The sequence below is a fragment of the Vipera ursinii genome (genome assembly GCF_947247035.1).
Source record: "Vipera ursinii genome assembly, chromosome: Z".
Lineage (NCBI taxonomy): Eukaryota > Metazoa > Chordata > Lepidosauria > Squamata > Viperidae > Vipera > Vipera ursinii.
Window position 1 is genome coordinate 112,967,394 of NC_139517.1, and position 25,632 is coordinate 112,993,025.

The window sequence follows — 25,632 nt, forward strand, 5'->3', positions numbered from 1 at the left end:
ATTCTGTCATTTTGAGGATTGTATCCCAGTATTGCTTTTCCTACTCTTTTATTGACTATGAAGGCTACTCCATTTCTTCTGAAGGATTCTTGCCCACAGTAGTATACCTGATGGTCATCTGAATTAAATTCACCCATTCCTGTCCATTTTAGTTCGCTGATACCTAAGATGTCAATGTTCAGTCTTGTCATCTCTTGTTTGACCACATCCAGTTTTCCTTGATTCATGGATCTTACATTCCAGGTTCCTATGGAGAAAAAATCTTTACAGCATCGGACTTTCCTTTCACCACCAGACACATCCACAGCTGAGCGTCCTTTCGGCTTTGGCCCAGTCGCTTCATTCTTTCTGGCGCTACTAGTACTAGCCCTCTGCTCTTCCCCAGTAGCATATTGGACGCCTTCCGACCTGAGGGGCTCATCTTCCAGCGTCATATCGTTTTGCCTTTTGGTACTGTCCATAGGATTTTCATGGCAAAGATACTGGAGTGGGTTGCCATTTCCTTCTCCAGTGGATCACGTTTTGTCAGAACTCTCTGCTATGACCTGTCCGTCTTGGGTGGCCCTGCACGGCATAGCTCATAGCTTCATTGAATTACGCAAGCCCCTTCGCCACGACAAGGCAGTAATCCATGAAGGGGTAAATCCATGTACTGTTGTATAATTTAAAGATGTAGAACAGAGCAGGATGACAACGTAAAGAATCTTCCAAATGAGTTCCAATGTATCTGGAGGTTACTCTAGGTGTCCACAACTTATGGCCACAACTGACACCAGAAATTCTGTTGCTAAGCAAGGCATTTGTGAAGTGAATCATGTCTATGTTTATAATTTTTTGCCACAGTTATTAAATGAATGACAGCAATTGTTATGTGAATCAGTTGATCATTAAGCCAATTAAGCTTCCTCCATTGACTTTGCTTACTGGCTGGGAAGGTCACAAATAATGATCACGTGACCTTTGCAACCATCATAAAGCTCCCAAATTTGGACCATGTGAATGGTGGATGCTGTGACAACCCAAGTGAAAGGATCAGTTGTAAGTCACATTTTTCAGTGCTGTCAAATGGTTGCTAAATAAAATGGTTCTACACCAAGGATAAAAGCTGGAAATGAAATATCTTCAAGAAAACAGCACATAAGGTATCTTAAAAAAAACACTATCCAAATGAGTCAAATCAGTGCACAAATAAGGACCACAATTGAGCCCAAAATTTCTATTGCTAAACAACGCAGTTGTTAAGTAAGTTTTGCCCATTTTATGACCTTTTTTACCACAGGTGTTAAAACAAATCACTGTTGTCAAACTAATCATGCTTTTGTTAAGCAAATTCAGCTTTGCTTGTCGAAATCTGGCTGGGAAGGTTACAAAATGGTGATCACTTCAACCTGGGACAGTGCAATTGTCATACGTACATGCCAGTTGCCAAGCACCTGACTTTTTACCAAGTGGCTATGGAGATGCTGCAATGTCGCATGTGTGAAAACTGGTCATAAGTCACATTTTTAGTGCTGTTGTAACAACACTAATTGAATGGTTGTTATTCAAGACTACCTATAAATGAAAAAGAATTGGAAAGTTCCAATTAGTTAAAAAATAATCTCAAACTGGTTAGTTTCTGAATAAAAAGCTATGGTACTAAGGAAGCTTTCATTTTTCAGCAAAACATATATTTAACAATGCTGTAACTAAAAGAAAAACCTCTTCCACAATTTTTTCTACAATCTTAAAAGCAAGAGGATTGTATGAAGCATGTCCTTTTTCCAAATAATTGCTAATAAAGGCAAGATCCTGAAGTTTCCAGCTTTCACAATCCAATGCTAGAGTAGAAGTATCTAATTTCCAGGTTGTGGAACTGTTCCAATTTCTCATTGCAGAAAGAATGGCTTAAAATGTGTATTATAATACTAATGCTCCCACTGACAATCATTCCAAACTGAAAGAAAATTAAATCACTCTACACTCTGAAATTTAATATCTGTGATCAAAGAAACTATTTGTGCTTTAAAAAGAAGAAGAAGTGAAATAAAAGGTGACACATAAAATCCATTTGCAGGTTTTAATATGTCAGGCCTGATAGAGATTTGGCTATTTATGAGCATTTTCACTTATTTTCTCTTGGATACATTTCCAAGCTTTATGTATCAGATGAAAGCAGAGTAAGAGCTTTCCAAGGTTCTATTTTGTGGAATTCCACACCAACCTTCTTTAATAACTCGGTTGGTCCTTTAATCTCTTTGAAAGTTTGTGATTTCAATCATTACTTTAAAATGAATTCTAGTGCAGTTGCCGAAAATGGAAACATACTGCCAAAAAGCGCTTTCACAATTAAGAATGGAAAAATGTTTATCTGCAGGCTTAGTGCTGATGATCACAAGCAGTTTTAGATAGCTGCCTCCAGCATCTTTTAAAGAAACTTTCTTAATCTGGCACCCTCCTGATAGGTTCCAGAATTCCTAGTAGGGTTTTCTACATACTAGCTCAAAATGTTGACAGCACCATTACCGGTTACAGGTTACCCAGTTAGAGCAAGACATCTAGGTTTTTTGTGTGTATTTGTCTCCCAAGATCAGCATTCTCAGTTCTTCACTTCTGTACTTCAGATATGGAGCCCTTGGTGCTCTCTGACCTTGGTTGTTTTCCTGCAGACATTTCATTACCCAACTAGGCAACATCATCAATGCTAGTAAGACACAGGGTTTGTTTTCAGTTTATATTCTAATGGTTTGCCCTGTCAATGTTGGTGGGAATGGTCTTGGAAGTCCTTTGGTTGTGCTGTTTATTGTTAGTTTGTTTGGCAGTTTCTTGATTGCAGTATTGCTTACTTCTTGATTGTTGGTCTGATGTTAATCTTGGAGTTAATCTATGCTCATATGGGTGTTGATCACTGGTGAGGAAGAGTTTTGAACTTTTTATTCCCTTTTTGATTTTTTGATTGTCTCTTTTGTACAGTATGTAGATATTGTTTGTGTCTATGTGTCTATTGATGGCTAATTTGTGAGAGTGCCAACTTGGCTTGGTTTAGAATGGTCATACTTTCTCTTTGTGAGCTAAAAATATTCTCCATTATTGGCTTCAGGACAGATTATAAAAATAGGAAAATATTAAACTATAGTGGAAGGTAGAATTTATTTATTTATTTATTTATTTATTTATGGGACTTATATCCCGCCCTATCTCCCGAAGGACTCAGGGCGGCTAACAACAATAACATATAATAAGTACAGAAATTAAGATAAAATTAAAATTAAAGTCATCTGTGCAATAAATTAAAATTAAAAATTAAAAATAAATTAAAAATTGTAAAAATAATTAAAATGCCTGTCAGTCCAGGTCAGCCAGGTGGAAAAGGAGTGTTTTGAGGCCGTGGCGAAAGGACTGGAGATCTTGGGCCATACGAACCTCAGGGGGGAGTTGATTCCATAGGACTGGCGCTCCCACAGAGAAGGCCCTCCCCCTGGGGTTCGCCAGCCGACATTGTCTAGCCGACGGTACCCTGAGGAGGCCTTCTCTGTGTGAGCGTACTGGGCGATGGGAATTCGTTCCCGGTAGCAGATGGTCCTGCAAGTATCCCGGGCCTAAGCCATGTAGGGCTTTAAAGGTAAGTACCAACACCTTAAATCTCACCCGGAGGGCAACTGGTAACCATGCAGCTCATGGAGCAGAGGTGTTATATGGGAGTATCGGGAAGAATGTGTGCCTAAAGAGATACTTTTCATTTTAAAAAAAATTCTAAGAAAAAGCAAGTACTTTTTCACAAACATTAGTGTTATTTCTTCTTCCTTCTAAATATTTCCAACCACTTGTATGTTTTATTAATAATAATGATATAAATGGATATGCTAGAAAAGTTCTCAAGGCACTTATCTAATAGGGAATTCTTTTCTAAATATAATTCTTAAATTTTTTATATTATGATTAGTCTGAAATTTAAGAATAACCTCTCAAAAATCATATTATTTTTTCATTTTTTTTATAATGGCCACTTCTCCTTTACAAATTAAGCTGTCCTTTATATATGTTCCACCTTATCTATAGGCTACATCAAGGACAAGCAACTTTATCATCCAGATTTTGTGTACTTCACCCCAATCAATAGGACCAATGTTAAGGGATTTAAAACTTAGTACTTTCAAAACTTCTAGACAAAACCAGTAGTTTACTATGAGAAGAGGGCACAGGTTGACAAACATGCATGATCACATTTCTTTTCATAGATGTCATGATTTACATTCAAGTGTGCTACTGTGATATTTCTAGGACATGACCTGCAGCTAAGGCTGTGTATTTTAGCCTGATTTATCTAAAATTTCTAAATTTTATTCCTACCCACAGATAGTCTTAGCAGATTGATCCTCATATGCTATTAATAAGGGTTCAGGTTGTGAATCAGCATCCTTCTGCAGTTACTAATAATATGAAAATGAGCTCTCTCATATAGCTTACACCCATAACATCTATGTAGCTGTACAAGATAAGCACATAAATTCTCAACTGTAAGATCTCTGGATAACATTTTTGTTATCTACCATTGTAGTAGAAACAATGGGTTGCTAATCACTAGGACATTACACAGAAAATTCTGGATGTTTGTGATAATGTCAAAAATTCCCAATAACTTTTACCAGTTATCCTCTGCTGCTTAATCTACTTTTTCTAAGCTTCTCAGAAAACCAAGGAATTTGTATGGTTCTATGAAGTGGAAAAGAGTGCTCAGTAATTGCCCTCAAGATTTATGACAGAATATTAATGAAAACCTGTATTTTTCACCTATGTTGATTGAGGACTTTCTTTTTTACCTGGCAGCTATTTTTTCTGTTGTTTTTGTACATAGGTGTATGTTTTTATTAAAGATGGATAGCTACATACATTTGAATAATAAATAAATTACAATCTGCTATAACATATCTGCAGATGATACCACTCTAATGGCAGAAAGTGAAGAGGAACTGAGCCTCTTGTTGCGAGTGAAGAAGGAGAGTGCAAAAGTTGGGTTGAAACTAAACATTAAGAAAACCAAGATCATGGCATCCGGCCCTCTCAATTCCTGGCACATAGAAATGGAAGTAGTGACAGATTTTATTTTCCTGGGCTCCAAGATCACCACTGATGGAGACTGCAGCCAAGAAATTAAAAGACGCTTGCTCCTGGGGAGGAAAGCCATGGCAAATCTAGACAGCACACTAAAAAGCAGAGACATCACCCTGCCAACAAAAGTGCGTATAGTCAAGGCTATGGTCTTCCCAGTTGCAATGTATGGCAGTGAAAGCTGGACCATAAGAAAGGCTGAGCGCCAAAGAATTGAAACCTTTGAACTATGGTGCTGGAGAAGACTCTTGCGAGTCCCTTGGACTGCAAGGTGATCAAACCAGTCAGTCCTAGAAGAGATCAACCCTGACTGCTCTTTAGAAGGCCAGATCCTGAAGTTGAAACTCAAATACTTTGGCCACCTAATGAGAAGGAAGGACTCACTGGAGAAGAGCCTAATTCTGGGAAAGGTTGAGGGCAAGAGAAGAAGGGAACGACAGAGAATGAGGTGGCTGGATGGAGTCACTGAAGCAGTAGGCGTGAGCCTAAATGGACTCCAGAGGATGGTAGAGGATAGGAAGCCCTGGAAGAACGTTGTCCATGGGGTGGCGATGGGTCGGACACGACTTTGCAACTAACAACAACATCAACATAACGTATTTCCTATTAGAAGTGCATTTATCATATTTATAAATTGCCTATTTCCAACAAAGCCAGATTTTAATGATATTAATGCAAATCATGAAACATCAACAAGGATTCAGGAGAAAAAATTAAAAATTCATATAGAAATCAACTGAATCCATCATTTTCCTGACAGGGTCAACCTAAACATCCTCAAAATACAGTAGGCATGCAAATAATACAGCTACATGCAAATAAACCAAAGATTATTGGTATGTCTCATTGAATGGGTAGGATCAGAAGCCATCTGGAATAGAGTTATGGAGTTAATTATGTGTTTCAATGTACTACACCTACTTTTATTGATGGCCCAGAAGGAAGAGAATAGCTAATTAAACCAAAGTCACAAAGGCTTTGGGAAAGGCATTAATATACTAGGTTGTCTCTATATACCCATAAAAATCAGAACTGTGCAAGAATGATATTCTCTGTGACATCTATGGAACCAAAAATTGGACTTTGAAAAAAATAGGATTGGAAGCATGTTCTTTGGTGTTCAAGAAAATGTCTAAGAATACCATGAACAGCCAAGAAAAATATCATTGAACACATTAACCCAAGTCCTGATTCGAGATACAAATGACCAGATTCAAATTATCTTGCTTTGGACACATTAGGCAAAGATCGAGCTCTCTGGGGAAAATTCTAATGCTGGGAAAGATGACAGAAGCAGACATGGTTATGAGTGCACCGGTAAAAAAAACTAAAAAAAAAGTTTTGGGACAGATCATCATGGAGAAATTCTATTTATGTGGTTGCTAAGAATCAACAACAACCTAATGGCACAAAATCAATCTAAAGTAAAGGCTTTCAAAAAAAATGTGTCTAAATTACCTACTTAAGAATTTTGTTGATAGTGTACTTATTGAATATCAATCTGTAAATGTATTGTTGGAAATCAATAAGTGCATGACCAACAACTCAATCACAAACTCCTGGAAAACAAAGTTACAATTACTTAGTTAGATGGCCTTCCTCAATCCAAAATATGATCCAAATAATTGAGACAGAAAACAGTTGAATATTTCTATTCATTCTACTGGGAAAAAAACAGCAACATGAGCAGTAGTCCTAACATTGTTATTATACAATCAACTGGTACTAGCAAATTTATCTTTGGGAATAGTGCATGCATATATTTTTTTATTTTATTTTTATTTTAATTCCATTTATATCCCGCCCTTCTCCGAAGACTCAGGGCAGCTTACAAGCTTAGCAGTAGCTTTCATTCTATGTATATGCCTGCTTATTAGGTCTTTCACACACACCCCAAGCGGCATTATTATAGAAACAAATTCACAATATAATGTTAAAGCTATATAGAGAAGCCAAACATAACTCAATCTTTCCAAGCAAGAATCATAATAGATAAGAATAAACATATGTATAGAATGAAATCATTTAAATTCATGGATTCTTGAACACAATGTAATTTGCCTTCTATTCTAGTCAAAATACATCATGAAGGTTAAACCTGGATCATTCAAAGTTTTACACAGGCAAATTAATCACTTTCTGCCTATAGTGAATCAGTATGTCTTCCTCCAACTTCATGTCAAGACTGTGTGACTCTTAAAAACAATAGCCTGAATCCAAGAAATAGTGTGTATAGTTCAGTTCATCCAAAAGAGTTTTGAACTTATTCCATTAGCCTTGTTGCCATATGGCAAAAGAATTCTTCAAATAAAAACCTTTTTGATAAGGCATCTGGATCTCTTGTAGTCCATTAAAAAAAATTAAACATAGCAATAGCCCTGTTTAAGTCTTTTACTGAACATAAAACAGATCCTTGTAATTCTGGCCACAATCACTAACCACGGATAAAACAACAATTAAAACACATAGTCATGAAATGATATTCGGCATTTCCAAAATATAGTGTATTCTTGACAATCTCCAGTTAACATTACCAAACAGCAACATTACCATTATTTTCACTTTTTATAACTAGAAATAAGAAACAATTGGAGCAAAAGAGTAGGAAACCTACTATATTTGATCTCTTTTTCTTGCTATATCTCTATATTTATGCACAATTCTTGTCTCACTCCAAGAATTTATTCTTTACTTATTTTCTTTTTTTCAAAAAGTTTTTTTAAATAGGCATATTGAATTAAAGCTTGAAAATCAGCATTTTTCTTTTATTCTTTAAAGTTACTTTCAACTAATACAATTGGAAAAACTGATTTCAAACTCTATTTACTATGGCTTGGAACAATATTGTTATTTAAAACTTCAAAGCATTACAAAAAGTCTTCTTTCAAAATGGGAAAATGTGTAGGCTAAAGTGACATTCCCATGTAGGGGAAAAGACTTGCCATGGGGCCAGTTACCCAGGAAGACATATTCTTAAAAGGGCACATGAACCTTTTGGATGAGTTGACTGTATAGTTTCACAGTATACTTATTTGGCCAGATGTAAATATCTTCCAAAAATGCAATGAAGTGCCAGTTAAAACCTTCCCTCACAGCTCTTTCAATTTTCAGTGATGCAGTACTAGTGACCTTTAACCTTTAAAGTAGTTCCGAGGACACAGACTAGAAAATGTTTGTAGAAAACCACAGATTGTCAAAAGCAAGATGCTCTTGGTGATTTCAGTTTTTACCAAGAAAATATAAGGGGGCAAAACAGTTTCGGTCTCAATGTTCAGATTTGGTGTACAACTGTCTGCCTGTATGTCCATCCTTCCATCTGACTCTGCAAAGCATTCAAAACAGGAGTTTGGCAAAGCATATTACTATCAATAAATCACTTCTCAGAAAATTAAAGCAACTACAATCTCCAGAAGTCACAAAGCAGTCCCCCCTTTCAAAGATTTCTCCAAAGTGTTTTGACTCATTTTTGGTGGTGCTGTTGCTGAAAAGCAACCACCACATAAAAAGCAGAAGAAGAAGCTTCTTTGTCAATACACGTGGCTGTTTTAATATTCAAAGGAGTGCAGTTCTAATGTAAATGTAGATGGATGTAATTCTGGAAGAGGATAATGAGAACAACATCTTTAACCATGATGAATAGCAATAGCACTTAGACTTATATACAACTTCATAGTGCTTTACAGCCTTCTCTAAGCCATTTAGAGTCAGCATTTTCGCCTCCAACAATCTGGGTCCTTATTTTACCAACCTTGGAAGGACGGAATACGGAGTCAGTCTTGAGCTGGTAAGAATCGAATCCTCGGCAGTAAGCAGAATAAAGTGATAGAAAAGGCTAGGCCTTCATTTATTGAGGGCAAATGACTAGAAAGCAGTTAATAAGAAGCCACCTTAATTCATTGTTCCTTTTAACCGCTGTCCTATAAGGATGAGCAAAGGGACGATCTTCTAGAAGAGATTATCAGTACAACTCCAAGCATTATCTATTGTAGCTGAAGGGACAAGAAGTCATCAGATTTCATCTGAGGTCTTTCTGAATATGATTTCAGCCTTACTCAAGCACTTTTAAGGATTGTTTATTTCAGCATACAAGTGAAGTTCAGGCTACATCAAATACGAGCAGTTACTGACATCATCATTATGTGGTATTCTATTTGCCATTTTTATGTAATTCAACTGCCTGTAGTGCACCATTCAAGAATACTATGGTTTTTTTAAAAAAATATTTCCAATTTTCCCCCCTTTCAACCTTTGTCTTTATAGATGACAAGTTTAAAGTCAAGGATAATCTTCTTTCATAGATCTGATAAGCGGTCTGACTTTCTGATGAAGTATGGGTATAAAGGTTTGAAACAAATACAACAAAACAAGATGCCAGCATTTATTTATTTTTAAAAAAAGGACTGTTTCATTAAATGTGAAAGCTAGAATGTTGAGTAGTGGTTAAGGTGTTACTCTACTGACAGTTGAACTTATTACATTTTATCATTATGGGCAAAAGGTGGAGCGTGGTACATACATTATGTTGAATTTTTGCTGGAAAGGGGAAGATATATGCAAGCATCAATTCTGGCAAAGTTAGAAGCAAGCAGTCTAGCCTATTATCATAGTAACAACTGCCCCAAAGTGAGAGATTATAAGCCCTTTGCACCATATGGTCAGCAAAAGAAGGAACACCACTTTGAACACTGAAAACACTATAAATAGGGCTTGAATTTGATACACAGCAATCATTGGAATTCTTTCATAACAGCTTGCAGGGTGTATGTGCAATAACCATGCTTATCAGAGGTCTGCAGCCTTGGATGCCACTTGGCATTGCTTCTAGTTCTAATGTTTGACAAGAGAAGCCTGACATTATTCATCTAACAGCTTAAATTCAATGAAATGAGCAGAATGTTCCACTAGCAGATTATAATTCCTTTATACAGTATGTACTGATTTTCAACTTTCTACACTCCAAATAGCTACTACCATGCTGCTGTGCATGCTATGATTTGTTCCAATGGCATTTTTCTCCAAAAGAGATATAATTCTTTGTTCACCCCTCCTTCTGGAAGAAAGATTCCAGATGAACAGTTGGATGCTAACACGATTGCCAACACAATGTGAAGGCTTGCAGCCCTTTTAACATGAACAAATGTCAAATGGAAAAAGGGTTCATGGATTAAAGCCCACTTTGTCATTTTGGAAAACAAACATACTCTGTGTTTATATCAGTTATAATGCTTTAGATCTGAATACTATAGAACGTTTGTCAAGCCTTTTCAGTGTACTGGTTAAAGGTGCTGGTCTAGGAATCAGGGATTGGGAATCGTAGTTCCACTTTAGGCATGGGACGGGTGGGTGACTTTGGGTCAGTCACTCTTTCTCTCAGCCCAAACACTTCACAGTTGAAGTGGGGAAAATAGGAGAAGTTAGGAATGGTATATTCGCCATCTTGAGCTATTTATAAAAATAATAAAGGCAGGATGTAAATAAATAGATAAATATTACAAAAAGAATTTACCATCTTTAGGGCCTTCAGTTGAAAAGAGTCTGATGTGATCCTCTTAAGAATTAGTGCATTCATTCTTTCATTTATTGATTCATTCATTCATAAAATTTATCTGTCTTTGCTGTGGGTGCAAAGAACAATCAAATAAAACCTTGATATTGAAGTAACTTTTATAAAAGACTCATAAAATCATAAATAACTATTATTATTAATTAGGAAATCAGTAAAATCAGTAAAAAATTAAAATGTGCAAGCAGAAAGAAAGATAACACCCACAAATGGGAAGCTACCTTACTTTAATATTTCTCAGGCTTGCACTGGAAATTTCTTTGTCCATCTCAATTAACAAGGAAACATGAAATATCCAACAGGCTTCAGTCTTATCTTTCTACAATAATAACCCAGGACCTCAAAATTGGCAGAACACATCAATGGGTAGATGCTGAAAAGATGAATGCTAACAGATATCTCGGGCAGCATTTATGGTTTCTGTCCTGGTTTCTTTCACTTACACAGAGGAAATATGGAGCATCAAATCAGTCTACACTGTTTTTCTCACATATTAAATTTTCCTTTTTCTAATTATAGAGAGACACTCGATAAGTTGTATTTTCCACTTAACATAATACTTAATATTCAAGTTTTCCTCATTATAACTTTTCTTAGCGCTGTCCATGAAAGGAGAGGCATTATCTTGTAAATCTTTAAAGGACTCACTTTAGAGATATCACATGAAACTATTAAGTTACCTTTATAGGACTCTCTTAAAATATTTAAATTTAGTAGCTGGAGCAGTGGGGTTGTGCAGTGAGCCACAACACACAGTTGTGGTTGATGGGTTGAAGTGCGCTGGCTCCTGTATGAGGCAATGTGCACTGTGATTGGTTGAAGTTGGTGTGGAAGGGGAGTCTCCCTTTCCCCCCGCCTTTTTCTTCTATATGCCCTGTGTGCTCTGTGATTTACCTCATGATGCTCCTGTTTGCCTATCTTGTTTGATGTATATATCAGGGGTCGGCAACCCGAAAAAGGAAAAGAGCCACTGGGAACCGGTTCCATCACACATCACCAGTTCCATGCACGCGCATGCACAAAAAACGTTTTGCGTATGCGCAAAATGGGTTTATCTTGCGCATGCGCGGACGCGCGAGGTTGCCTTTCTTTTTTTATGTGTGATGGAACCGGTTCCCGGTTGCGCGACGGCGACGGCCCGTCTGCAAAGCTGCCGCTTTTGGCAGCCTGCAAACGTGCCGTGGCAGCTTTCGCAAGAAGCGCCGCCGCTACCCATTCCGAGAGGTGCAGGCGGTGCCACTCCATTTGGAGAGGTGCGTGCGCACCACTGCCCGTTCGAAGAGGTGCGTGCGCACCGGGCGGCTGGGAGCCGCAGGAGACGGCTCAAAGAGCCGCATGCGGCTCCGAAGACATGGGTTGCCGACCCGTGGTATATGTAGATATAAAATATATTTATTTATATAAAACTATGTTCATGTCAGCATCTCTGACTTCATTTGGACATCTGCTGCACAATTCCCTGACACAGAGCTCTGATATGAAGCAGTGAACATCTGCAAACATCTAGAAAATCCACAAGGGTGTGATTATCTCTTCACAGAGTGGTAGCTGAATGAAAGGCCCCCCCCAATTTAATAAATTGTCCCCAACACTGGTTAAACAGATGTCTCTGAGAAAAATACAAGATAGTAACTTGGTTGTCCTCCTCCTCCTCCTCCTCCTCCTCCTCCTCCTCCTCCTCCTCACCATTCTTAGATATATCAACTACGAATCTCTGAATTCTAATTACCAGGGCTTTTTTTGTCATAGAACGCCCAGAATGGAGTTCTGGCACCGTTTTTGAATGGAACCTTTTAGGGTAGGCAAGGCGGGTTGTATGACATGTGTGAGTTCCGGCACCTTTTTTTTTTTTTTTTTACAAAAAAGCACTGCTAATTACTATAACCAATTAACTTTTACCATGTAAAAGTCATCAAATTCCAACACAAACCCTACACCCTCTATCAGTGAATTTTATCCATTTCATTTTTAAATTAAAAGTAGCTCATCAAAAAATTAAAAGATGAATGGAAAATGTCTCTGATCGGCACTAGCCACTTCTAGAGCCTAGTATTTCAAACTATTTATAAAGTAGTTCAGCAGTGAAAATGTCCCTAAGTACCAAGTTCAAAAGGGTACTAAATACCAAGTTCTAGTTAATACTATAGCAGAAGACATAATATCCTCTACAGACACAATTAAGGGAATTGCCTTAATGCACTTGAAACTTTTAATCTTCACAATCTTTGAAGTGGTTGCAAGGATTGCTTCTATTTAAATTTGAAGGGCCCATGCTACACTAAAAGTTTTACAATGATGTAAAGCATTAAAATAAATAATCTTAATTTGGTCAGATCTATATTCATTAACTGTATTACCTAGCAAGGGAATAAAAATACAAAGTTTTAATTCTACTAATGTATTTCACTTATGCATTAGCTGGGCACTATAGTAATTAAGGGCACTGTTGAACAACATTCACTCACTCTTCACTAAACCCAAATTTTCACTGTTATCCACTGGGGGTCTCTCTCTCTCTCTCTCTCTCTCTCTCTCTCTCTCTCTCTCTCTCTCTCTCTCTCTCTCTCTCTCTCTCTCTCTCCCTCCCTCCCTCCCTCCCTCCCTCCCTCCCTCCCTCCCCCTCCCTCCCTCCCTCTCTCTTAATAGAATTCAGTTCTGACAAATATGAATAAGATGATGCTGCTGTGTCTTTAAACATTTAGTTGGTTGTACTAATGCAATATTCAGACAATAAAAATAATGATGTACAACATAACTGTAACAAAACTCAAATGAAAATTAACTGCTGAATTTAAATTTGCAGGGAAGAGGTTAAATTGTAAACAGTACAATACAGCAAAACATTAAGCTCAATTCACTAACAAACTGACTTAATGATCCCTTTTGTCAGACAATGTGTCCATGTACTAGCAACACATAAGCCTAAATGTCTAGGACCTTTGTCCTTTGACTACAGTATTTTTTTAAACTCCTCTACTGACAAACTGTTTTTTTTTCTTTTCATTCAAAAATGAAGGGAAGAATACAGTGACAAATATCTGCCCCATCTCACTTCTAAGGACTAAGGTAATCGTGGAGAATGTGTACCCATAAGGTCCCATTTCTGTAAGATACCTGCAACATATTGTCAGTCAAGTGATTCAGGTAATACACTTGGCTACTGAGACCATTATGTTCTGAGCTAAATCCAACTTCTTCATAATGAATTGTCTTCCTCAATTAACCCCATTTTTTGAAATACTTTATCATATTCAAAGATCAGGACTATCAAGTGGGGCATTGTCTATATCCAACCATGCCTTGAAGTCAACTTTGCCAACTAATGATTTCCTCAGATGATTTTTTTACTTATGGATTTAGTCTACCTAGGGATAATTCAGAAGAAAATCTTGCGCTTCTAATTAGAATTCTCATTCTGAAAGAGCTTCCTGATTTATTTATTCAATTATACATTCCACTCATAGTGTGGAAAGCTGAATTGAAGGTAGAATGTTATAGGGGAAGTATTACCCAATATGGCTTAATCATTTTATTATGGAAAAAAAGTCCAATTCAGTCAAGCAGGTTTGGCATGTGGTGGGTCCCATCAGTTAGGGAATTCAGCTGGTGACATCCAGGAGATTCTCAGATGTATCTCCTGACTCTTGAATATTCTCCCTTTAGGATGGTTATGACCCCATTGGCTTTCACAAGGCAGTGAAGACTTGGTTGTGTGTCTGGGCCTAGGGCCCCAGATGTGTTAAAGACTCCATTTCTTGACATTAACTTCCATAGTAACAATTTTTCTTAGTGCCATATATATTTATTTTGTGCTGTTATGATTACCCCACATAGTGTCACTTGCTAAGATGGGCAGTTATAGAACTCAAATAAATGAATAAACAAATTAATAATCCAAATTTATTTTAAGCAAAGCCAGGCAAATAAGTATTATTAAATGTCTGAATAAGCACAGTTATATTTTCCATGTGCAAAACCTCATCACCCTCTACAGTACTTTGTTCCATTCTGTTCTCATTATGGCTTGTTTCCGTTGTTCATGCCCTGTTACACAATTTCAGTTTAATTAATTATCCCACTGATATTAAATCACCAAAGAATTCTTTCTTTCTAGGTACATGCAAACTCATTAACCTCAAATATAATAATTTTTTTAAAACCACCATAGAAAAATACTTAAGGGGGAAAAATCAGTCAGTTATTGAATGAAATTCTGACTTGTTTTATCACTTCTCAATAGTAATTTAACTTTCTTGAAAATAAATGTCTTATTTAAAATTTTGGATTAGAACACTACAATGCATAACTGTATTTGCAATGTATTCAAATATGCAAATGGAATACATTTCCTAGAAGGTCACCAGTAAGACTCCTGATTCAGCTTGCTTTCAACAATAAACATGTAATTTAATGACAAAAGAAAAAGAAAATAATAACCATAACAATAGCTTTAGAGTCTTCAGTTTAGCATCTGACATGAGACTAAGAAATACTATATGGGTTTTACTTCCATCCAAAGTCAACAAAACTACAGAAAAATGTTCAAAGGATTTTGCATGTTTGATGTTTTTCCAGTGGAGGAGAGAAAAAATGAGGTAAATATCAGAGCCAGTGTGCAGTGTATGTATTGCCAGGTTTATCATCTCGGTATATACTAAAGTTGGGTGTGGCTGTGACGTTCTACAGAATCAAAACAAGATTATGAGATTAATAGCTCTAATTCAATTGCCACATTAAATGCTTCTGCTAGCTTGTCAAATAAATAGTTTGCTTGCATCCTGCAAAATCAGCCAACAAGTGAGCTTACTACATTCTAAATAACAGCCCACATTACTGGGACTCACTATTTAGTCTGCCATATAAATTATATTTCATAAAGATTCAGGACAAAACACAATTTGTGATTTTCCATTTCATGTAACCTAACTTCATTAAAGGATATATTAGCAGTGAATGTTTCTTTAAAGAAGAGCTTGATAATAAACTCACTTTGTATTCCATACTAGAAGCCTACAGCACCATTTGACACTGAAGTTCTTTGTATTACAGATGAACAGTTTAGCTGTAGATGGAGAATTCATGTATCTTCCTGCATATTTACAATGAGGTGGATGTATACAGATTTTTTAATGGGAGTGCATTATATATTTGGTTTTTCATCTGAAATAGTACTGACCAATAATAACAGATACAAAATTTAATAGCAATAGCAGTTAGACATATACCGCTTTATAGTGCTTTATAGTCCTCAGTAAGCAGTTTACCCCCAACATCCTGCGTCCTCATTTTACTGACTTCAGTAAAATGAGTCAACCTTGAGCCGGTCAGGATTGAACTGCTGGCATTTGGCAGAATTAGCCTTCAATACATTCTAACTATTGTGCCACTGTGGCTCAAAGATCAAGACTGAAATCTCTAGAATTGGCACACTATTTTCCAATATACTTTCATCCAGATTCATTAACATACACTGGAACTCTAAAGCTCTGTGCTTCTATCTTCAAATGAGGAAGACAGAAATGCCATTGCTAAGCCTTTTTTTAAGATTTTATTTATCCTACCTTTATTATTTTTATAAATAACTCAAGGTGATGAACATGCTTATTTTTTCTTCCTTCTCCTATATTCACCACTACAACAACTCTATGAGAAGGTCTGCACTGAGTCAAAGTGACTGGCCCAAAATTGCCAAGCTGGTTTTCAATTCTTAAGGAAGGACTACAACTCACAGTCTCCTGGTTTTTAGTTTGGTGCCTTAACCACCGGAAGAAACTGGCTTCCACAAATTAAAATTATAACTTATTAAGAGACCTCTATATTTCTGATCATTATCAGTTGTTCAGAAGCCAATATAGTTTAAAGATTTTTGTTTGTTTGTTTGTTGTTTTGTTTTTTGCAAGAATAGGCAACATTTTACTCTTTCAATGTTTTGGTCTCAACACTACCATCTTTTGGCACTGGCATAAGTACAGGACACTAATAGAAACTAAAATTCAGAAGTTCCGGAGGTCTACCAAATTGCCTACCTCTTGATAACCTGTGTGCCTATATGCTTATGAAGGTATATAAAATGAATATTTTATACTAGATTATCTTAAACAGATATATGTTACCTGTTCTTGTCTCTCCAGCCATTTATCTACCATGGGATGAGTGGCACTTAATGAAGAACGAGCATTATCCCTCTGAAATTGATTAGAAGACCAGGTACTGGTGTCCCGTGGGAGGCTTCTGTAATTTTCGTCTTTCTGTTTTAAAACAAAGGGATGAAACTCCTATGATACAAAGCTAAAGCAAAAAATACTGCCTAAGGACAACAACATTAGAGCAAGACTTTAAAAGATAGCTCACCAAGACTGACTGGTCTATAAACAAAATGAGTTTGTTTGGAATACTTGCACTGCAAATCTGCTATAGAACTTTAACTTCAACTTGACTTACAACTATAATCAAGACCAAAATTTCCATTCCTAAGCATGGTTGTTAGTTGAGTCACGTCTCATATAATCACTGGTTTTTTTCATTGGAGTTCATATGGATCAGAGACTGACAGGTAGGTAGGTAGGTGGCAGGCATCTCTCTGTGTGTGTCTGAATGTGTCTGTGTCTGTCTGTCTGTCTGTCTCTGTCCGTCCGTCCATCCATCCTTCCATCCATCCCTGGTGGTGCAGTGGTTAGAATGCAATACTGCAGGCTACTTCTCCTGACTGCCAGCTGACAGCAGTTTGGCAGTTTGAGTGTCACCAGGCTCAAGGTTAACTCAGCCTTCCACACTTCCGAGGTAGGTAAAATGAGGACCCAGATTCCTGGGGGCAAAATGCTGATATTGTAAACTGCTTAGAGAAGGCTGTAAAGTGGTATATAAGTCTAAGTGCTATCGCTAACCATCCCCTCATACAGTGTTTCAGGGCAGTGTACATGTTAATGTACATGTTAATGTACATGCATTAAAATTCATTACCACATTACAAATTTATTTATTTATTTATTTTTGGGACTTATATGCCGCCCTATCTCCCAAGGGACTCAGGGCGGCTTACAACAATAAAAACAACAATACAAAAATTAAAAAAACGAATTAAATAACAGCCCCAAAATAAATTAACTACAATTAAAAATTAAAACATATTTAAAAACCCATCATCAATCCAGGTCAGCCTGATGGAAGAGAAAAGTTTTGAGGTCGCGGCGAAAGGACCGGAGGTCCGGGGCCATCCAAAGCTCAAGGGGAAGCTGGTTCCAAAGGGCTGGTGCTCCCACAGAGAAGGCCCTCCCCCTGGGGGTCTGGCCGACGGCACCCTGAGGAGGCCCTCTCTGTGTGAGTGCACTGGGCGATGGGAAGTCGTCCCCGGTAGCAGACGGTCCTGCAAATATCCCGGGCCTAAGCCATGTAGGGCTTTAAAGGTAAGTACCAACACCTTAAATCTCGCCCGGAAGACAACTGGTAGCCAATGCAGCTCACGCAGGAGGGGTGTAATATGGGAGTATCGGGATGCTCCCATCACTACCCGCGCGGCTGCATTCTACACCAGCTGAAGCCTCCGGGTGGTCTTCAAGGGCAGCCCCATGTAGAGAGCATTGCAGTAATCTATCCAAGAGGTAACGAGTGCATGAGTGACCGTACGTAGGGCATCTCGGTCCAGATAGGGGCGCAACTGGCACACCAGGCAAACCTGGGCAAATGCCCCCCTGGCCACGACTCCAATATGATCTTCAAAATACAAATACAACCATAATAAATTAAAAGAATAAAAATTCAACATAAAAACATACAAAAATTTGTTTTTAATGAACCATCCTGTGTAACTATCTAGCACAGAGGTCCCCAACTCCCGGTCGGTGGACCAGCACTAGTCCATGGCATTCCAGAAATTCATTACCACATTACAAATACAACCATAATAAATTAAAAGAATAAAAATTCAACATAAAAACATACAAAAAATTGTTTTTAATGAACCATCCTGTGTAACTATCTAGCACAGAGGTCCCCAACTCCCGGTCAGTGGACCAGCACTAGTCCATGGCATTCCAGAAACAAGGCCAGAAAAACAAGTGAAGCCCCATCCATGGGATGCAGGCAGTATGTGAAACCTCACTCCCTCCGGTCTGCAGAAAAACCTCTCTCTAGGGAACCAGTCCCTGGAGCCCAAAACGTTGAGGGCCACTGTTCTAGCAGGTACTACTCTATCACAGGATCCTAAATATAGTTGTTTTAAGGGCGTTCCAGAAGGCTAAAGGGGTTGGATCACCTTCACCTTAGAGTTATTGAACCATACTGTTTGAGAAGCACTCTACTGAAACAATCACTAATCACCAAACTTGTATCTTTAAAAAAAAAGAAAGAAAAGCAGGCAGCTTAGTTTGCTTGTTTCTAAGCTAGTTTTGCAACTACATATCTACTGATGTTTTTGTTGTATTTTCTATCATAGTTCTAGCACCATCTTGTTAACCAGAGCTTATGGGATAGCATGGACATAAACCATTTGTTTTGAAGCACATCAATATTTAAATGACTAGATGTATTTAGATATACCAGTAGCAGTTAAGACTTACATACCACTTTACAGTGCTTTTACAGCCTTCTGTATGTGATTCACAGAGTCAGCCTATTGCCCCCAACAATCTGGGTCCTCATTTTACCAAACTTGGAAAGATAGAAGGTTGAGTCAACCTTGAGCCTGGTGAGATCCAAATTGCAGGCAGATGGCAGTCAGAAGAAGTAGCTTGCAATATTGCATTCTAACTGCTGTGCCACCACGGCTCTTATGACAAGTTAATGTCAACTTTTGTTTCTATAAGTAAATTATGTGAAGTTTGCATAGACTTCAATCTTATATTGAGACTAAAGCGACTTTCAATTCAGGTATTCCTCGACTTACAACAATTCATTTAGTGACTGTTCAAAGTTACAATATCACTAAAAAAAATGACTTATGACTGTTTTTCACATACAACCATCGCAACCATCCCCTTGGTTAAGTGGTCAAAATTTAGATACTTGGCAACTGACTCATATTTATGACAGTTGCAGTGTCTCAAGGACATGTGATCGCCTTTTGCAGCCTTCTGACAGGCAAAATTAATGGGGAAGCTAAATTCACTTAGCAACCATGTTACTAATTTAACAACTGCAGTGCTTTCCTTAACAATTTTGCAAGAAAGGTCATAAAATGAGACAAAATTCACTTAGTAAATGTCTCATTTAGCAACAGAAATTTTGGACTCAATTTGATGATAAGTCAAGGACTACATGTATTTCAATAATAGAGTCCAATAGGTTAAATAAGTGAAAGGAAACTGTTTCTATTTGTGAGATTTGTCCCCCTTTAAAGTAACCCCCCCTCCTAATGTTCTTGTGTTCTCTTTTTTCCTATTAAGATATCTCTTAAAAAGTCACAGACAAACTGAATTCTCCCTGGAGTCACATTATACTCCTGATGACCTAATGGACAATCCATACATAATTTGGGAGTCAATGAAAGTGAATTACCACTGGCTTCTTCAAGATATTTCCCCCACTCCCAATCTTCCAGGCTTCAATATACTTGCAGAATTTTGCCAGATATGTACAAGAAACCAAACATGGGAATCTGCCTTGAATATAATCGTTATTAAACTATACAACTTCTCCCTTCTCTGTATTAGCACGTTCATGCACATTTATCTTGTGTGTTCAGAAACAAACGCTGGAGTTGCTGTATCTGATACAGTGCTCAGTATAATTAAATGAACAGGAAAGCATTGTTCATATTTATCAAAGTAATAATGGCACAAATACTGGATTATCTACATGGTTTATTTAAAGAAGTTGTCTATAACTCTTCCCATTGTTCTATAGCAATTTTGCACCTACTTTATCTTTCAATTTTTAATTGTTTCTATCTCCTTGTCACATTTTGATAATTTTATATAGATATATATGTCCAAGTATATTATCTTGGTTTTGTCATCTTTGTTTCAAGGTCTCTCTTGAGGTCACTTTTTATTCTTCCAGAAAATTGCAAATATATCAACTATGCTGAATTCCTACCTTCACTGAACAATTCCTACTGTACTCTTAATCTCTTTTCTGAGTCCAGATACACTAGAGGAAGAGGAAGAGGAGGAGGAGGAGGAGGAGGAGGAGGAGGAGGAGGAGGAGGAGGAGGAGGAAGAAGAAGAAGAAGAAGAAGAAGAAGAAGAAGAAGAAGAAGAAGAAGAAGAAGAAGAAGAAGAAGAAGAAGAAGAAGACTACTGAGGGACTAATTCTGGCTGCACAAGACCAAGCCTTAAGGACAAATGCATACAGTCAAAATTGAGAAGACAGCAACAGACAGTAAGTGCCACCTGTGCAAAGAAGCTGAAGAAACAGTGGACCACCTGGTAAGCTGCTGCAAGAAGATCGCACAGACTGACTACAAGCAGTGGCATGACAAAGTGGCAACAATAGTGCATTGAAAGATCTCCAAGAAATATCATTTGCCTGTAAGCAAGAACTGGTGGGATCATAAAATACAGAAAGTAATAGAAAATGATAAAGTTAAACTGCTCTGGGACTTCAGAATTCAAACAGACAAGCACCTGCAACATAATACCCTGGACTTAACAATTGTCAATAAGAAAGATAAAAAAAGTCTGGATAGTGGATGTGGCAGTGCCTGGAGACAGCAGAATAGATGAGAAAGAGCTGGAGAAGATAAGAAAATACAAAGACCTACAAATAGAAATAGAAAGACTTTGTGGCAAAGGCAAGCAAGGGTAGTACCAATAGTAATAGGCACCTTGGGTGCAATCCCAAAACAACTGGAGCACCACTTGAACACCATTGGCATTGACAAATTCGTCATTAGTCAATTGCAAAAGGCGGCCTTACTAGGAACTGCTTCAATCCTGCGACGATATCTGTAATACCATCAAACATCCACATCTGCCTATCCCAGGTCCTTGGTGAGAACTCGATACACAAAAATTTGTCTGGCGTGATCTGTTTTTGACAAACCCATGTTGGCTTTTTGTAGTGACTTTGTTTGCCTCTAGGTGTTTGCTGATTCGTTGTTTGTTTATCTTTTCCAGAATCTTCCCAGGTATTGAAGTCAGGCTGATAGGTCTGTAATTTTCTGGATCCATTTTTTTCCCTTTTTTTGAAGGTGGGAACTACATCAGCTCTTTTCCAGTCCTCTAGTAGTTCCCTAGTGCTCCAGGATCTTTGAAAGATATAGTTCAGTGGTTCTGAGAACACATCTGCCAGTTCCTTGAGAACCTTGGGGTGTAATCCATCTGGTCCTGGTGATTTGAACTCGTCTAGGCTGGACAGGTGCTCACTTACCATTTTCTTGCCTATCTTAACTTGTGTTTCTATTCTGTTTTATATGGCACTGTTTTTGGTAGGTTGGAGTGTTTTTTCCCTTTGTGTAAAGACAGATGCAAAAAACAAGTTAAATAGTTCTGCTTTCTCCCTTTTGCTTGTCACCTTCTTGCCACTTTCCCCCACTAATGGACCAATCATTTCCTTAACTTTTTTCTTGTTTTTTTATATGTTGAAAGAAGCTTTTTTTGTTATTTTTGACTTTGGTTGCAAACCGTAGTTCATTTTGAGCCTTAGCTTTCCTCACTTCATCTTTGCAGGCATGGGCTATTTGCTGATATTCTGCCTTAATTATGTGCCCCTCTTTCCACTTGTTACACTTGTCTTTTTTGTCTTTCAATTTATCAGAGAGTTCTTTATGCAGCCATGCTGGTTTCTTTTGAGAACTGTTATTTTCCTTCTTCGATGGTATTGTGCTAGACTGGGCTTTTATTATCTCACTTTTCAATATTTCCCAAGCTTCTTGAGTTGTTTTTCCCTTGAGGATTGTCGTCCATGGAATCCTTCCCAAACTCTAAGTTTATTGAAATTAGCTTTCTTGAAGTCCAAGACTCTAGTTTGTCTGTGTTTTATTGCTTGTGTTTGCATAATGTTGAATTCCAATACTGCATGGTCGCTTCCCCCCAAGGCTCCTGTGGCTTCAACACCTTTTATTATTTCATCCCTGTTAGTGAGAATTAGGTCCAATATGGCTAATCCCCTAGTTCCCTTCTCTACTTTTTCAGAGACAAAGTTGTTTGCTAGGTTTGTCAGGAATCTGTCTGATCTTCCACTTGGTGCAGAGTTTGTCTCCCAGTTGATGTCAGGGTAATTAAAGTCCCCCATTACTATTGTGATGTGCTTCCTACATACCTTAGTTAACTGATTAGCAAAAAGTTCATCTATTTCCTGTTTGGTTGGGTGGCCTATAGTATACACCTATGGCAATGCCATTTTTTCCCCTTTTATATTGACCCAAATGCATTCAAGACAGTTTTCATCATTGTTGTGCTCTAATTCTGTAGAGATGTAATTATTTCTTATAGAGAGAGCAACTCCACCTCCTCTTTTATTTGGTCTGTTTCTTTTAAATAATTTAAATCCCTCTAGCTGTGTGTTCCATTTGTGGGTTTCACCTCACCAAGTTTCCATAATGGCAACAATATTATATCTGCTCTCACTTACCTGAATTTCTAATTCACCCTGCTTACTGTTCATATTCTGCGCATTGGTGTATAGACATTTGAGTCCTTTCTGATTGACCCTGTATTTACTTTTTACATAACCTGTGTGGTGCCTGAGTTCCCCTATTTTTTTATCACCTGTTTGATTAGTGCACCACACACACCCTACATTACATGCACTGATAACCCTATAATTTTTAAATTGCCAGGGACAGGAATGTTCTGCATCAATTAACTTACTGTCCCCGTTGTTTAGTTTAAATATTCCTCCAGAAAATCTGTGAATTTATTGCTGAGTAACTCAATCCCTTTCTTTGATAGATGTAAGCCATCTCTTTTGTACACTTTTTCATTGGACCAGCTGCAGACATCATGAGTAATATACGAAAGCCTTCCCCTTTACACCACTTTTTTATCCACATATTGAATTCTGCTATATGCAGAATTTTGTTCCTTATACACTGGTAAAAACTCTGAAAAACTAAGCTTACAGCCTATACTGCTAAGTTCCTGCCCCAAGCTCTGAAAATCATTTTGCACAGAGAGTACATCTTTTTGGGACAGATCGTTAGTGCCAAGATGTACAATAGTATCCACATCACAGTCCTTGCTGGCATTCTTGACTATCTTAGAAATATGTTTCTTGTCCCTACTGGCAGTAAATTGACATATGTGATTAAATCTCCTTTACTCTAGTTGTCTCTAGAGTAAAAGGCATTTGACAGTCAAGTTAATAGTGAAATTGCCAACTTTAAAAACTTGTTTTTTTAAAAAAAATATAATTTTTTTTACCAAACTTTGTCTTATAAAATTTCCTTTTAATTCTTTCCCCCCCATAAATACCTATTTTTAGCTAAGCCTTCTATGATGGATATTCCATTATTTGTGGATTTGATGTATTCTATTATCAACAAGAAACAGCTTGCATGACATATAATTCAAATTAGGAGCTGCAAAATCCACTTCTTTCTTTGGTATTTTGCAAAATTTTGAATTTTACTTTTGATTTCTTTTCCTATTCTCTCTCTCTCTCTCTCTCTCTCTCTCTCTCTCTTTCTCTCTCTCTCTCTCCCTCCCTCCCTCCCTCTCTCCCCCCCTCTCTCTCTCTCTCCCTCTCTCTCTGTGTGCATGTGCGCGTGTGTGTGTATGATTATTGTTCTTTGCCAACCTTAAAAGGTTTTGTCTGAAATTAGAATAAGTTCCATTTCAAATAAGAAATTCATTAGATAATATATTCACTTTTCTGTTACAATGAGGCTCAGCAAAGAAAATGTTAAATTCTTCCACCTGTCTAGGTCTTTTTGGTTATTTATTTTATTTATTTGTATCCCATCTTTATTATTTTTACAAGTAACCCAAGGCTGTGAACATGTCCAAACCATCTTCCTCTTCTTATTTCCCTCACAACAACAACCCTGTGAGGTGGGTTGGGCTGAGAGAGAGGGACTGGCCTGAAGTCACCCAGCTGACTTTCATGCCTCTGATAGGACTAGAACTCATAGTCTCCCACTTACTAATCCACTGTCTTAACCAAATTGGCTCACATTTTGTAATTTTGTAAATAAAAATGTATTATATTATTATATATTATGTTTCATATTACAATTATATAAATACACACTTTTTTTAAAAAAATTACAATTCTGGAACACAAAAATCACAACCATGACTAGTTTCTCCTGTTGTCTAGATTCACTTCTGTTAGTATTCAATGTCATATTCAAATAAAATGTGAAACTAGCCATGAAGTCTGTAAATAACTAATTTCATGTTCAATCTGAACTCGAAAACTATGAGAGCTTCCTATAGAAAAAAGGATATTAAACTGCAATGAAAAGTTGGTTTAATATCATGGTTTATGCAAAGCTAATAATTTTTTCCTTGTTTAACAATACTCACTTCGATTGTGTTAATTCATTTTACGACTATCATAAAAACCACCATAAAATTAAATCAGGTCACATGGGAACCCATATAATGACCACAATGATCCATGAGCAAAATTCAAAGCTCAGTTGTGGTTGTTAAGTGAGGCCTACCTGTATTATAAGAAAGTGGCATTTAATCATGGACCCTGGGATGGAGAAAGGAAAGAGACCTACTGTATTTGAACAAGGGGTAACTCATTTCCTGAACTGACCTTTGAACAACAAAAGTTTCCTTCCTTCTTTTGGAATACGATGAGTTCAAATTGGATGCAGGTTATTTTTCATGTACAACTTTGGGGAAAGGGAAGAGCTACTGTATATTTGTAGGTTATGAGTAGAAGTTATCTGTTCCACAAAGCATGGGACTCTAATTTAACAGAGCCCTGGAGAGTCCAGAAAGAATGCTCACTTTCAAGAAAAGCATCATTCTCCTTTATATGCACACTGAATAATAGATGCATGAAAAAGAGGCAAATTTCAGCCCTATCCTTGATCTACTGTGAAACTAAAGGCCTGAAGAGGGATAGAAAGGAAGACTAATATC

General features: G+C 37.4%; 1 protein-coding gene across 6 annotated transcripts in view; it reads right to left on the reverse strand.

Annotated features, from left to right (window-relative positions):
• Window positions 1–25,632, reverse strand: part of PARD3 (par-3 family cell polarity regulator) — a 671,095-nt gene that overhangs the window by 324,429 nt on the left and 321,034 nt on the right. For 4 of the 6 annotated variants that reach the window (XM_083376217.1, XM_083376216.1, XM_083376215.1 and 1 more), the window contains exon 5: window positions 16,765–16,899. The exons of 1 other annotated variant lie outside the window; for it this stretch is intronic. In XM_083376217.1, coding sequence (XP_083232343.1) covers window positions 16,765–16,899 — 135 coding nt within the window. Of the gene's footprint in view, window positions 1–16,764; window positions 16,900–25,632 lie in introns of those variants that run through there. One more of the 6 variants, XM_083376218.1, reaches the window with a different exon arrangement.